This window comes from Podarcis muralis, chromosome 4 (assembly GCF_964188315.1).
Source record: "Podarcis muralis chromosome 4, rPodMur119.hap1.1, whole genome shotgun sequence".
Lineage (NCBI taxonomy): Eukaryota > Metazoa > Chordata > Lepidosauria > Squamata > Lacertidae > Podarcis > Podarcis muralis.
Window position 1 is genome coordinate 70,394,470 of NC_135658.1, and position 15,576 is coordinate 70,410,045.

Genomic DNA, 15,576 nt, shown 5'->3' on the forward strand with positions numbered 1-15,576 from the left:
ATGTCCTTGTAGCACACTAAAGGCCCATAAATCTTTCCAATGAACATTTAATGGCAGAACTGGGCTTTTAGAACTGCAGCTTGACTGCAGTGCAGAGAACAGTATGCAGCAATATCGGAGAATTCAAAGAAATGTGTAGCATCCTCCTGACACATTTCAGGAGTAAGCAGATCTTTTAGTACTTAAGAAAACCAGGATTGCATTGTGTGATGTATTTTCCGCAGTCACTCCCCCCCCCCCAACCCAAGCAATTAATTGTATAAATCAAAGAAACTGGGAGCAAATACATCCTTCTCTGAATTGTGAGTGGACTGCCACTGCTTTCTCTGGAATTGCATAAAAAGGTAAAGGGGACCCCTGACCATTAGGTCCAGTCGTGACCGACTCTGGGGTTGCACGCTCATCTCTCTCTATAGGCCGAGGGACCGCCCATGTGGCCAGCATGACTAAGCCGCTTCTGGCGAACCAGAGCAGCGCATGGAAACACTGTTTGCCTTCCCGCCGGAGCAGTACCTATTTATCTACTTGCACTTTGACGTGCTTTTGAAGTGCTAGGTTGGCAGGAGCAGGGACTGAGCAACGGGAGCTCACCCCGTCACGGGGATTTTAACCGCCAACCTTCTGATCGGCAAGCCCTAGGCTCTGTGGTTTAACCCACAGCGCCACCCGCATCCCTTCTGGAATTACATAGGGGAGCCCCAAATCCTAAACTAAATTGTCACCTCTTGAAAGCCATGATAAGAACACACCCTCTGTAGGCCACACAGGGAGAGACCAAAACTGTCCAACCTAGAAGAGGTCTTCTCAATGAAGGCATTTGAATGGGATTTGCAACAAGCCACACATCATGATTGAGCCCCGCATAAAGGGAGTGTGGTGTCAAAGTCTGAATGGGGCAAACAATGCTCTTTCAGATTTCCTTTCCAATTGATATTTGCCATGGTCAACGCTTGGTGCAATGACATTATCCTCTCCGAAGATTAGAGTGTAATTAAATCGTTGCTCATAACTTTGTCTGCAGATAAGCATTGCTGTATGTCATCCGTGTACACTGTGGCAGTGAGATCAAGTAGGGAATGAGTGAACTGTTCATCCAATGATGAACATTTGTGCATCAGGACTTCTGGTTTCTCCTCTTCTCCTTCCAGCCACACACACAAACAAACACACACACCTGCTTCAGAGCCGGGGGGAGCCTTGTTGTGTGAGCCTGTTCATGCTACAATTGGATCTCGCCCAATTTTTACCCATATCTGTTCAGTCCAATGGGGCCATTCCCACGGAATTGCATGGAGGAATTAAACTTAAAGGTTTCTTCGAAAGTGGGAAATGTCTCTGTGCTGGAAAGGCTAAACACGCCAGGAGACAAGAGACTTCAGTGTTCTGGTCTTTTTTAAAAAATAAAATAAAATTAATTTTAAATAGAGATTGTACACAACAAACATAACAATTTACCGGTATTTATTTTTATATAAAAAAAGGTTCTCTCAAACCTTCTGACCTCCCTCCTTCCTGCCATGGGTTCCGTTTCTAAATTTTATCCGTGCATCTTTTGCTGTAATCTATCTATTATATTCATAGTACAAAGTTTATGTTATTTTACAAGTGCCATTGTATTCCTGCCAATGATTTCAACTGTTTACAGTGGTCTCTCAAATATTCCTGTCTTTCGCAAATATTTGGTCTTCCTGCTTTCTGATCTTTCCCATCAGTCTTGCCATTTTGGCATATTCCATCAGCTTGATCTGCCACTCTTCTCTGGTCAGTACTTTTTCTTCTTTCCATCTCTTGGCTAAGATCATCTTTGCTGCTGCCGTTGCATACATAAACAGTCTTTTCTTTTGGTAGTTCCACACCTATAATTCCTAACATAAAAGCCTCTGTTTTTTTAACAAAGATTATCTTAAACCTTCCCCCCCCCCAATTCATTATATATCATTTCCCAGAATGTTGTTAAAACCCCACATGGCCACCACATATGATAAAAGGTACCTTCTTTCCTTTTACATTTCCAGCACACATTTTCACTATTTTACTAGGTGTCAAATACCAACGGTACATCATTTTCATATAATTTTCTTTCAGCAAACAGCAAGCTGTAAATTTCAATTCCTCTTTCCATAGCTTTTCCTATGATGAAAACTGTGTATTATAACCAAAATCTCTTGCCCATTGTATCATTACAGATTTAACTTCTCCATCTTTAGTAAACCATTCTAAAACTAATTGATACATTTTCAAAAGTAATTTCACATTATTTCACAACAGATCTTTTTCAAACCTTGATATCTCTTTACCAAAACCCTTCTATTTATACAATTTGAAGACATCATTTAATTGATTATACTGTAACCAGTATTTTAATAGCTCTCTGATGTCTTCAACCTTTTTCAATTTTAATTGATCTTCCACTTCTGTTAGCAGCTCTTTATAGGTTGCCCAATTACCTCTCATATTTAGTTTTTTAACAGATATTGCTTAAACTGGGTTCCTCTCTTCCCAACAATAATGATGTATTATTATTAATAAACAGTGCTTGTAGAATCAAACATGTACCGGTAGGTGTTTGAAATATATGGAGAACAATTCCCAGGATGTCACAACCTTCTGTATCTGCTTATTATTTATATTACTGTTATTATTATTCCTGCAGGGTGTTAACAAGTTAGGCTTCAGCATTTATCTAAGGATTACAAAAGCTCCCTCATGATCCCATCTGTCAGTATTACTCATAATTTCAAGCAGTTTTGCACAGGCCGCCTGCTCAAGAGCTAATTTCAGCAGGGTGTACATAAAATTGTACACTCTCCTGGGTCTGGATTTATACCATACGTCCTAAAGACAGCAAAAATCTTTAGGAAGGGCCATTAATCATTTTACCATGCACCCAACTGTTAATATGATTACTAGGTCGAAATGAGACTGACTATAACAAATATTCCCTATTTGGATTTGCTCTAAATTGACAATAAGCATTTGGAACTGTGTGACCTTGAAATCCCACCTGTTCTGTTGAAAAGTGAAGTATTTTCAGTTTTGCTAACCTTTTAGTACTCATAATAATATCATAGTCATTGGAGAAATACACAAAATATGGAATCAATAAGAGAGAATGAATAGAATCTAAAGATGGTGTTCTGCAATTGCACTGTATATTTTGTGTTCTTTTCTTTTTTTACTAAAAACCAAACTATCTGTATTTTAAAAAATACATTTTCTTACAAAAATGATGGTCACAGTTCTACACCATTCACAAGCAAAGATGAAGATATGCAAAACTCCAGTTTAACTTGTGCTCACTGAACACACTGCAGTCCAGTTCCTTAAAAGAGATTTTCCCAACCTCTTGGCCTTCAGATTTTTCAGACTGTGAGGAATGCAAGAGTCTTGGTGAATGCTTGCCATGTTGCAACATTTCTGGCAAAGCAATAACACTCTAGGTAGAGGTTAAACTGGAGTCTTATAAAGAGTAATGCAGCACCCTGCACTGACAAACCTAATGTAGGAGGGGATAGTGTACCACTTCTGAAAAAGCCCAACCTATACCCCATGGTAATTAACAACTACTGCCTTGTCACAAATACTCTCTTTGGGGGCAAGGTACATGAGAGGCAGATACAAATGGCAATACCACTGCAGGTCACTCCTAAAGGAGACTGAATATCTAGACCAGTGTTTCCCAAACTTGGGTCTCCAGCTGTTTTTGGACTACAACTCCCATCATCCACAGCTAGGGGTCAGGGATGATGGAAATTGTAGTCCAAAAACAGCTGGAGACCCAAGTTTGGGAAACACTGGTCTAGACCCATTCTAGTCTGGGTTCATAACTAGTTTGGGGACTGAAACTGCCATAGTTACCTCTGTCAGGAGAGGGGTGTGTGAATGCAAACCTGTTGGTCTTACTATAACTCATCACCAGCTTTTAATACCATCCTCTTAGACCCCTCTAGAGGAGATACGTATTTGGCACACTGTTCTGCAGTGGTTCCAGTCTTCTCTTCAGGAATGGTTCCAGAAGGTAGCATTGAATAAGTACTTCTTAGGCCCCTGAAACACTTCTGCTATTGGTTGCTACAGGGCACTATATTGTTTTCAGACCTATTTTAACATCTAGATTACGTTGTTGGGAGTCATTATTGGGAGTTTTGGAGCCAGGTGTCATAAGTAGCTGATGTCCTGAGCATGCCCAGCCCAAGGAGGACAAATGGTTGATAGTTTAGATTCTTTATTGAGAAACTACACACTTTATAGTAGCTCAGAACATGGACATGACTAAGTAGATAGCATCCCTTCCCCAGGCTTGTGCTCTCGGCTGGACTGCTGGAGCAATGGCATGGCCACGCTTCCACCCTCATTTGATGCGGGCGCACAAACAACCTGCAATTTCTTGTATCGCTGTGCCTGTCTCTCCAAGCCCATCCTGGTTCTGGAGTACAACGAGGAAGGTAATGGAGCAGATTCTACTGCCCCACTCTCAGACACCGTCTCTTCCTCTGCTCTTAGTTCATTCTGCCCTTTCTCTGGTCCCAGCTCCAGCCCCACATCCTGAACCTCCTCCCTCATATCCAACTGCACAGACTCTTCTCCTTCCTGCAGCCCTGGCTCCAGCTTCACAGTAGGCACAAAACTCCATATATCACTCTCCCTTTCCCCTGGATCAGCCTCCAGCCCCACAGCCTCAGCCACACACACCTGCAAGTCCTGCCAGCTGATGATATCCAACTCAATTTCTCTGTAACATCTGAACTGGGAATGGGTCTGAATGCAGTAATGGGGTTAATCAACTGTCTGAATCCTAGCGGGTGAGTGCTTCCTGGATCTCGGAAGTCAGTATGTTGTGTGCCCAGGATGGGATCACACTCTCCCTGAAGGAGGAAGTTCATAGTAATAATAATAATAATAATAATAATAATAATAATAATAATAATAATAATAATAATTTATTATTTATACCCTGCCCATCTGGCTGGGTTTCCCCAGCCACTCTGGGCGGCTTCCAACAAAACAGTAAAATACAATAACCTATTAAACATTAAAAGCTTCCCTAAACAGGGCTGCCTTTAGACATCTTCTAAAAGTTTGGTAGTTATTTTTCTCTTTGACATCTGGTGGGAGGGCGTTCCACAGGGTGGGCGCCACTACCAAGAAGGCCCTCTGCCTGGTTCCCTGTAACTTGGCTTCTCGCAGCGAGGGAACCGCCAGAAGGCTCTCAGTGCTGGACCTCAGTGTCCGGGCAGAATGATGGAGGTGGAGATGCTCTTTCAGGTATACTGGACCAAGGCCATTTAGGGCTTTAAAGGTCAGCACCAACACTTTGAATTGTGCTCGGAAATGTACTGGGAGCCAGTGTAGGTCTTTCAAGACCGGTGTTATATGGTCTTGGCGGCTACTCCCAGTCACCAGTCTAGCTGCCACATTCTGGATTAGTTGTAGCTTCCGGGTCACCTTCAAAGGTAGCCCCACATAGAGCACATTGCGGTAGTCCAAGCGAGAGATAACCAGAGCATGCACCACTCTGGCAAGACAGTCCACGGGCATAGCCAGCATTGATCTGACTGCACACCAATTGGAGGGCCCTGCATTTGCAATTCTCAGGGTCAGATAATGAGTGATAGCACCGATCAACTTTTGACCATCACTACTGCTAGTACAGCCATTTTAGGGGTGTCAGATAAGAACAGCATACCGGTTGAATCGAGTGCATATTTCCATATACAGAATATGTGTGCCGAAGTCTGTTCCTGTACATGTGTCTCTTTAGCTGTACTGGAAGTTGTGCTCCTAGTATTGAAAGGATCCCTTCCTCATCATAGTCCCTGTTGCCCCCCCCCCCCCATAGTATAATTAGCTTTCTCTGGTTTGCTGTCTCTAACATAGTGGACATTGTCAGCTATGAGACTGAAATATGGCCACTTTCTCTCAAGCAGAGTCTTGAAAACTTAATGAGCTTGCAACCTGGAATATTTAAGCAGGTATTTCATGGGGACCCAATATATATTTGTACTGCTTGTATTTGTAAGAAATAACTGGTGTAGTTGACTAGCCTCCTAGTAAAACCTAAGATCAAGAAGACCTAGCCCCTCATGCTACACACACACACACACACACACACACACACACACGATCTGACATGTTTTCAATTCCTAAATAAGGAAGCAACATCCAGAATCTTTGTTGTTGTTGTTGTTTAGTTGTTTAGTCGTGTCCGACTCTTCGTGACCCCATGGACCAGAGCACGCCAGGCACCTCTGTCCTCCACTACCTCCCGCAGTTTGGTCAAACTCATGCTGGTAACCTCGAAAACACTATCCAACCATCTCGTCCTCTGTCGCCCCCTTCTCCTTGTGCCCTCCATCTTTCCCAGCATCAGTGTCTTCTCCAGGGAGTCTTCTCTTCTCATGAGGTGGCCAAAGTACTGGAGCCTCAGCTTCATGATCTGTCCTTCCAGTGAGCACTCAGGGCTGATTTCCTTAAGAATGGATGCGTTTGATCTTCTTGCAGTCCATGGGACTCTCAAGAGTCTTCTCCAGCACCATAATTCAAAAGCATCAATTCTTCGGCGATCAGCCTTCTTTATGGTCCAGCTCTCACTTCCATACATCACTACTGGGAAAACCATGGCTTTAATTATACGGACCTTTGTTGGCAAGGTGACGTCTCTACTTCTCAAGATGCTGTCTAGGCCTGTCATTGCCCTTCTCCCAAGAAGCAGGCGTCTTTTAATTTCTTACTGTACAATTAATTCTTAGTGCATCATTTGGAGGTTCTGCACTATTCCTCTAATTGGCACAGACCTCAGACCTCCTATGCTTACAAACTGCACACTATTTGATGGGCCCACTACAAGAACTAGGTTTTGAGGAGAGGGCAATGCTGCAAAACCACTAAGTGTCAAAAGACATGACAGCAAAAGGCATTTTGTGTTCCAGCCTGTAACTGGAGCTAGCATATGAAATGTGACAAAGGGCAGTGGCAGTGTTGAAAGCGGGAGAACATTAGGAATCAAAAGCAGCTATTTACTGATGCGGTATTTCCAGTTCCGCCAGCTTTATTCTTCAGTGTGCTCACAGAAATGAGACTGAAACGCTTGCGTGCAATCCCCTCTAAACAGTACTGTTTAAAATGTCATTAAGTGAGCCGAGAAGGCACTGTATGAATGTTTGCGGCATATACTTTGCTGTGCTACCCTCATCACTAAATCTCAGATGGCTTTGTATATGATGGGTTAACTCATTTTGCCGCTGCTTGGAAGCAAATTGGTAATTGCAAGCTTTCTCATAGGAGGGCGCACCACTACTCTTCTTTCCAAGAGTTTTCTTCCCACTTGTACCATTGGCAAGTGCATGCACACAGGTTATCATCATATACCTCATTGATAGAGCATCTGCATAGCATGCAAAAGGTCTCAGAGCTGGAAAATATCCCAGGTGTGAAACTGGGCAGCCATTAACAGTCAGTGACTATAATACTGAGCTAGATGCTCCAGTCATTTGACTCAGTATAACTTGACAGCTTCCCCTGTGTCTGTAGTGGAGAACTGCTTGAGAAGTCTCCCACCAACATACACAGCCAAAAGTACAAAGGCATTCACTTTAGATCTGGATGCGGAGGAAACAAGCATAGGAAATGATACAAGAATCAGCTCAAACACAGAAGATATGCCCCACATTCGAGCCTATTTGTTTGGATGGTCCGAGAGGGGCTGTTGCCCAGTGATAGAGTACAGTCATACCTTCGGGTTGCGAACGTGATCCGTGTGGAAGGCACGTTCACAACCCACAGCGCCGTGTCTGCACACACGCGTGATGCAATTCGGTGCTGCTGCGCATGTGCGAGCACCGAAACCTGGAAATAACCCGTTTTGGTACTTCTGGGTTTGGCCCGGTCTGCAACCTGAAAACGCGCAACCCACAGTGTTCGTAACCCAAGGTATGACTGCACTTGCTTTGTATGGAGATGGCCCCAGGTACAATCCCTGAGTACTCTAGTTAGAGTTGGAAAAGACCTCTGTCCGTGGTGCTGGAAAGTTGCTTCAAGTTTAGTGTAGACAGTACTGTGCTAGCTTAACAAACTTAGTCTGACTTAGTAAAGGGCAGCTTCTAGTATGCAGCAGGTCATGTAGTACAAACTTCACAGCATTCTGCAAGAACAGGGATTAAACATTAAAGGAAGCCTTTGCATACTAATGCACAGTTCCATGGCAATCAACAAAAGCTGTAGTGAGAGCAAGGCAGTTAATTTCAAAGAAATGCTGTACATGTACTGAATCCTGCTGACATTTTGAACCAGAGAAGAATTTTGGGGGGAAATAGCATTTGACTTCTAATGCAGCCAAGGATTACTAGCTGCAAAAGCTCACATTCCGAGCTAAGTTATATCAAACTTTTGTAACGTTTCTATATTATAGAAACATATCCCCCCCTCCTTACCAGAAGGCTACATTTTCCTATTACTCTCCCAAGATTGCTTGAATATTTTCCCACATGGATGATACTGAACTATAACCACCAGAAATACACTGCAAGCTATTTAATTTGATGCATTTCTTAAGACAGCATCCCTCACGTGGGGATATACTTCTCAGAAAAAGTAAAAATTGAGGATGACAATTGAGGATGGTACTTGAGGATGGCACTTCGCCCCATCCTGTACCTTAGGAGCACATTTTATCTCTCCATTTCATTTCAAATTTCAGGTTGAATAAGATTCAACAAACTCCAGCTTCTTAGGTCTTAGCTTCTGCAGAAATTCAAATATGAGCATCAAAATGAATTAAAACAGGTTTTGACAGTATTATCATTTGAGAGGTGGGATTGGTATTGTAGTACATAGATTAATGGTTTAAACAACCAGCATACCTTTCACGATGCAAAATGTGTTGTCGGCATCATTTTTGGACTCTAGTGAATATTGGCATCTCATGTTTTGACATTATGAGTTCCTGGTCAAGTACCATATTGTCAAAATCATAGTTATTTAGGTGTACACCTGGTTCTGTGCAGCTCCTGATCTAGCAAGTCTACTTTGAAGTGAAGTGAAGTCTACCTTAGCTGAATTGGGATCATATTATTCCACTGCTTACTCTCAGGATTTACCAGATCTTCCCTTCCCTTCCCTTCCCTTCCCATTTGTAAAAGAACTAATACTGTGGCATTCTTTACAAACAAAATTAATAGGTTTTGCCGAAGATGTTGAAGTCCTGCAGAATGGCAACAATAGTGTTTTAAACATGGATATTGCAACATAAGGTTTGCTAATAATATTAAAAATAATAATACAGTATCAAATTATTTCCTTAGAACTAAGCACACAATATGCAAAATTCATAAATTATATAAGCTAGTGTTCTCCCCACATTGGGCTATTCAGAAGTTTTAATGCTGCATTGAATGGCAAGAGAATTTCCCTTTCGTTAAAAATAGTAATAATGAAAGGCTAATTCTGTCAAAGGAACAGAAGGATATTATTAAGCTTAAATAATACTTTTGCCTGCTGTAATAACCAGCAGCTCTGTTTGAACAATGAAGGAACCTTTGGAGCATTTAATTGTGCTTATGGATATTTTGAATATATTTTGAAAAGTTGTAGCATTCTGCGAAAAGCAATACTGTAATGCTCGTTTCTAAAATAAATGAATGTAACATGTTTGGAAATAAAAATGAGAAACCTTGGTGTAATGCATTTTGCACTCTGGAGCAATATTGAAAAAGCACTAATTCGTCAAACAGAACCTGAGGAAAAAACGTAGCTTGTAACAAAAGACAGAATGCTGAGCTCAGCCATTGCAGTGCAACAAAGATATTCACATATTTGTCTTATTTCGGGGAAAGAATACATAACTGCTGTTGAAGCATGAAGCAAGGCTCCGTATCTCATAAATATTATCCCTCCGCCATTTCTGTTTTGAAAGCAATGTGAGTCCTTTGTTGCAGTGTCTAATAAGGACGCCTAATAATCAGAGTAATGATAATCACTATGATGCAACAAGACGATCTCTTGGTGTGGAAACAGATTTCCACCCATGGACCTTTCCTTCTGTATGCATAAAAAGGCTACTGGCAAGAAATGGGCATTGATTGCCCATGGGTGAGCAGGCAGGGCTTTCCCTTCCCCCTGGTGCTACTGATGATCAAAGCTGACAGCAATGGCTATTTGGGTGAAACAGAGATTGCTCACTGCAGCATGCCTTCCTGTGTTTGCAGTTCCTAGATATGCACTGGGCATGTGCAGCAAAACACTGGGAACCTGCTGCATCCTCCCAGCTGTCTTTGCCACTGATTAGGCAAGAGCCCATGTGGTGTAGTGGTTAGAGTGCTGGCCATAGCTGTCAACTTTCCCCCCTTTTTAAAGGAAATTCCCTTATTCCGAATAGGATTCCTCGCAAGAAAAGGGGAAAGTTGACAGCTATGTGCTGGGCTAAGACGTGGCAGACTAGGGTTCAAATCCCCACTCTGTCACGAAGCTCAATGGGTCACAGCGTCTCAGCCTAACCTACCTCACAGGGATGTTGTGGGAATTAAATGTAAACCACCTTGAGCTTCTTAGAGAAAAAAAGTACAATATAAATGCACTAAATAAATAAATAAATGCTCCCTTAGATTTTCTTTCCCTTAGATTTCAATTACCCACATTTCTGTAATGCTGTTTGCTCATGGCTGTGGATTAGTCCCTTCCAACTCATCCAGAACATTATTCAGACTTTTCTAGTGTCCACACTTAATATTTAACAACAGAGGGGGGAAAGCTGTAGGGACTTTTTAAGCATATAACTTGAACACTCAAAAACCATAATTTCCTGCCACTCACTTGCCCTCCATGCCACCTTCTCCTCTTACTATGTAGGTATGTGGGGAGTGGAAAATGGCAGAGGTCTCCTTTGGAGGAAAGGATGTAGCTCAGGCCCTAGGTTTAATCCCTGGTATCTCCAGGTAGGGTTGAGAAAGACTCCTGCTGAAGAACCAGCGGTAGCCAGTATTTGCAATTTGAGCCACATGGACCAGTGGTCTGGCTCACAATAAGGCAGCTTCTTATATTGTGGAAAGAAAAATCTTCATGGGGTCTCCCCTTGGCTGCACATGCCTCACATAGTTTTCCTTCTGAAATTCTTAGTCAAGTTTCATAATTCCTAGCAAGGAATGATGTTCTGCATGTAATTTTCAGCTGATAATGCATTTGAAGGGAGTGATCTCTGCCGTTTTACCCTCTCCACATTTTCCCATGGTAACACCTATTACTTGTGGGAGGTGGTTGTGTTTTTGGAGGATAAGGGAGAAACAGAAGTATGGGGTTGGATCTGATTTGAAAAGGTTAGTTAGAAGTACATTGGGAAGGGAATTCAGTACAAAGGCTTAGGAGTAAAACAAATTATAGATCACAATTTCGCTATCCCTTTTGTGAGAAGTGAAATCAGAATAGCACCCATATAAGCCAATTTGCCAGTTTATAGTGTTTGTCCAAATCACCCCTTTTGAAGAAACAGCCTGGTCTAAACATAATACAGAAAACTAGCTCTGATTATATATATGAACCTGAAGAACCAAAACCTGGCATCAATATCCTGAAATAAACATTGTTAAAGCTTGTAGTAGTATATCCGAGCATGTAATTATTTTCCAGGTTTGGGGCTGCTTTGTAATGTTGTTTTGTTTGCATATTTACAGGGATCCGAACCAACCCGTTCCCCAGGATACAAAGTTTATCCATACGAAACCCAATCGTTTTGAAGAAGTAGCCTGGTCTAAATATAATCCAAAGGACCAACTTTATTTACACATTGGCTTGAAACCCAGAGTCCGGGATCACTACCGAGCAACGAAAGTTGCTTTCTGGCTAGAACTTGTTCCACATTTACACAACCTGAATGAAATATTCCAGTATGTCTCCACAACCACAAAGGTGCCGCCTCCTGATATGACATCATTCCCTTACGTCACCAGGCGTTCTCCTGGCGGGAAGTTCACCACCAAGCGCCCACTGATGACACCGAGCAACAATCCGAAGCATTCAAAAGACACACAGAAAACGTCTCCAGATGATGCAAGTGTCCTGATAGAAAACAAGAGAGATTATTCCACAGAGCTGAGTGTTACCATTGCCGTAGGCGCATCTCTGTTATTCCTCAACATATTAGCATTTGCCGCGTTGTACTATAAAAAAGACAAGCGACGTCATGAGACGCACAGACGCCCCAGTCCACAGCGGAACACCACCAACGATATCGCCCACATACAAAATGAAGAGATAATGTCATTGCAGATGAAGCAGCTGGAGCACGACCACGAGTGTGAGTCACTACAGGCTCACGACACCCTGAGACTCACCTGTCCACCTGATTATACCCTCACTCTTAGAAGATCTCCGGATGACATTCCACTCATGACGCCCAACACCATAACCATGATTCCAAACACATTAACAGGAATGCAGCCTTTGCATACTTTCAACACTTTCAGCGGAGGACAAAACAGTACTAATTTGCCCCATGGACATTCCACCACTAGGGTATAGCTCTGTTATTCGCCCCACCCCATGCCACCCGGAAGATTAAAAATAAGGGAAAAAGGGGGGGAAAGCAAAGAAAATAAATCATACTCTCCATCAAGCAACTTGTCTAAACAAAACAAAAAGATATAGAGAAAGAGAGAAAGGCAGACACAATTTTCTTACAGATCCTTTTCATAGGAACTCTGATATTCTATTAAAAAAAAAAGATCACCTTCTCAAACCCTGTGAAATGTGAAATGTGTACATTGCTATTAGGATACTGCTTTAATATCTCAACCACTCTGATTGAAAGTTAAGAGTTGAGGCCTGAAGAGAATCACTTAGAAAGGATATGTATTGAGTGTAACAAACAGAAGCAGAAACTTCTGGAAACACAGAGCCAGTGACTGTACAGTTTTTTAATAAATAAAATTTTAAAAAAATGTTCTATATGTGCCATACCATGAATGGCCCTTGTTATACAAAAGACATCACCATGGGCTTTTACCCATCATAAGAAGCTGTAATCCAGAATGGGGAAATAAGATTTTATTATTAAAAAAAAAATAGGACTGACTATGCAGTAAATACGTATAGTTCTGTGCAAAGAGATGACTTGCCAGCCTGAACTATATTTAAGAAACTTTGTAAAAAAAAAAATGTACATAGCTGTGAGTTTTAAAAAGAAGAAGCTTTTATTGGTGTTTTCAGTTTGAAAAGAGCTTTTAGAAAGATTGTGCTTTCAGTTGTGATCTATGTGTATAAACATTAATCATACCACCTCTGTTTCCTCCCAGACCAAAAGGAGGATTTTCTTCTTAATTACTAGTGGTAAACCAACACACGAGGGTTTCTTTTTTTTCTCCCTAATGTTTCATTTCTAGGAGAACATGATGTCATGCCGAGGATACAGACGACTGTGTGGCCTGCCAGATTTTCTTTTACAGGTTACACACATGCATGTTAAGGCGTTCATAGATAGGAAACAGTTGGGTTTGTTTTCCTAAAATATATAAATATATAAATATATAAATCCTTCCCCCCCCCTTTCCTTTCCTATTTTTGTGTTAGCCCTCATATACTGCAACACAGAGAAACAGATTTGAAGAATTACAAAAAAGCTTGTTAAAATTGAGCTGTGAGTCCATATTTTTTTTGTTTTGTTTTTATTTCTTTTGGGTATCCGCTATGCCATGAATCGTTGCTTTCCAAATTGTGAGTGCCCTGATGCGTATTAAGAAGGCCTGCCTCTCTGGCCAGTCTTTTTCTGAGGAAGATTAGTTCTGCCTGCACCAGAAGTCTGCAGAAGAGGTTGATCTGAGAAGCAACTGCTCTGCTATTTTGAACAAGGGGAACACATGAAGTGGAAGATGGGGAAGAAATAGTTTCTATTTAACTGTTCGTTTAATAAAGTATGAGGGAAGATCTGGACGGAACAGTCTATAAAGAGCTTTTGGCCCAGTAGTAATTTGTAACCAAGCCCACAGTCTTTTGTTGCACCACAGAAAGGATGGATGGCTGGAGAGCTAGAAGAAAACCATATCAAATGTACAATAGGTGAGTTGCCTTGAAGAAGCTGGATCATTTTACTGTGCAAAAGCATCAAACCTTTTTCTTAATTCCTCGCTCTATTCCCGTTAACAGGGGAGTCTGGTATGAAAGGCAGCTGTTCCAACAAGATACTTGGCACCTCTGTATAAAGTTTTTAAAAAATATCAACTGTTATAAAGGTAGAATTGAGTTATTAATAAGTGAAGAATGGTTTATATTTTGTCTTTAGAAAACTGAAGTTAAAGTTGGTAACCAAAGATATTTGAACAGAGTTGCTCTGCACATGATCATATCTTTCCCAGGATGTATATTGTATTTTTTATTTCCCTGTCTTAAAAAGGGCACAACGCTGTATTATCATCCCCAGATAATCATATCTGACACAAGATGCCTTCTGCCTTTAGACTAGACAGCTTGCAACATACTAACTTACAGCTACTTTGACATTTTCTCATCTAGCTGTGTTATAGGCGCAGCTCCATACTGTTTCTGGCAAAGAAAGCAGGTCCTGACATTGAGAATTGCAAAAAGTGGGTTGGCAATCCAGCAAATTGACTAATGTGGCCCATACTGAACTCTTGTTGGAAATTGAAAACTTGTATATGCTTTCTGCTTCTTGGCGAGGGTTTACATGAGCTTAGAGCTCGGTTTGTCACCCAATATTAAATGGGGATGAAGGAAAAAAACAATTGCCTTCCATGATCTTTACTGTAATCTTAATTAAAGCTGGGCCTATTCTACGCCATTCTCACAATTGACGCATTGCCTCCACTAAGACACAACAGTTCTTCACGACTTGTGGGATTAAAGAGAAAGGGATGTGATGGCATCTTAGTTGGGTATGTTTGTTATGTGAATTATGGTATTTGTTTAGTATTTCCAGTTGTCTTCTGCTAGCAACATGTACAGTACTGTGTCAGGCTTGTGACATTTGGGTAAAACCGTTTCTGTAAGTGAATGATTTTAGCTTTTAAAAACGATGACAATGACGTCACTTTAATAATCTAATACGTCTGGACAGATGTATGATTTATAAATGGAAATTTTTAGGCTCTTCATAGGATTCTATAATAATAACAACAAAGTATACTTTGAAAAAAAAACTATAAAAGGAAAGAAAAAAGAACTTTCCCAGGCTTTTCTTCTTGACCTTAAGAGGCACGCAGGGTTTCTTTTTATTATTGTTTCTGCATTTTTCTTTTCTTTTTTGGTTCTGCCTTAAGTAAGGATAGAAGATATATATGGCTGGACACATATGTATAAACTTTTCAGCAGCATTTTTAATAATAAAATATCACAGTATTTTCTAATGCTTTGTGCAAAGAATTATGTGTTTATCCTTTTTGTAAAGAAAACAATCATTTTAAAAACCTGACACCTCTACTTAAGCTCTCGGGTCTCCATAGAGGCTTGTCATGTATGGCAGTGGGTTCAACTGGTAGGTTGGATTTGGGTTCATATTATAATTAGCATTGATGTAAGCCTATTGTCAAGGGAAATCCATGCCTGATGCTGAACTACCAAACAGCAAGTACTATTTGT

General features: G+C 41.2%; 1 protein-coding gene across 6 annotated transcripts in view; it reads left to right on the forward strand.

The window, feature by feature from the left end:
* The window catches only part of NLGN4X (neuroligin 4 X-linked), a 157,971-nt gene extending 142,611 nt beyond the window's left edge, over positions 1-15,360 (forward strand). For 5 of the 6 annotated variants that reach the window (XM_028727742.2, XM_028727739.2, XM_028727738.2 and 2 more), the window contains one exon: positions 11,661-15,360. In XM_028727742.2, the coding sequence (XP_028583575.1) occupies positions 11,661-12,507 (847 nt within the window). In that variant the 3' untranslated portion in view covers positions 12,508-15,360. Of the gene's footprint in view, positions 1-9,176; positions 9,249-11,660 lie in introns of those variants that run through there. The other variant, XM_028727743.2, reaches the window with a different exon arrangement.
* Positions 15,361-15,576: the final 216 nt, after the last annotated feature.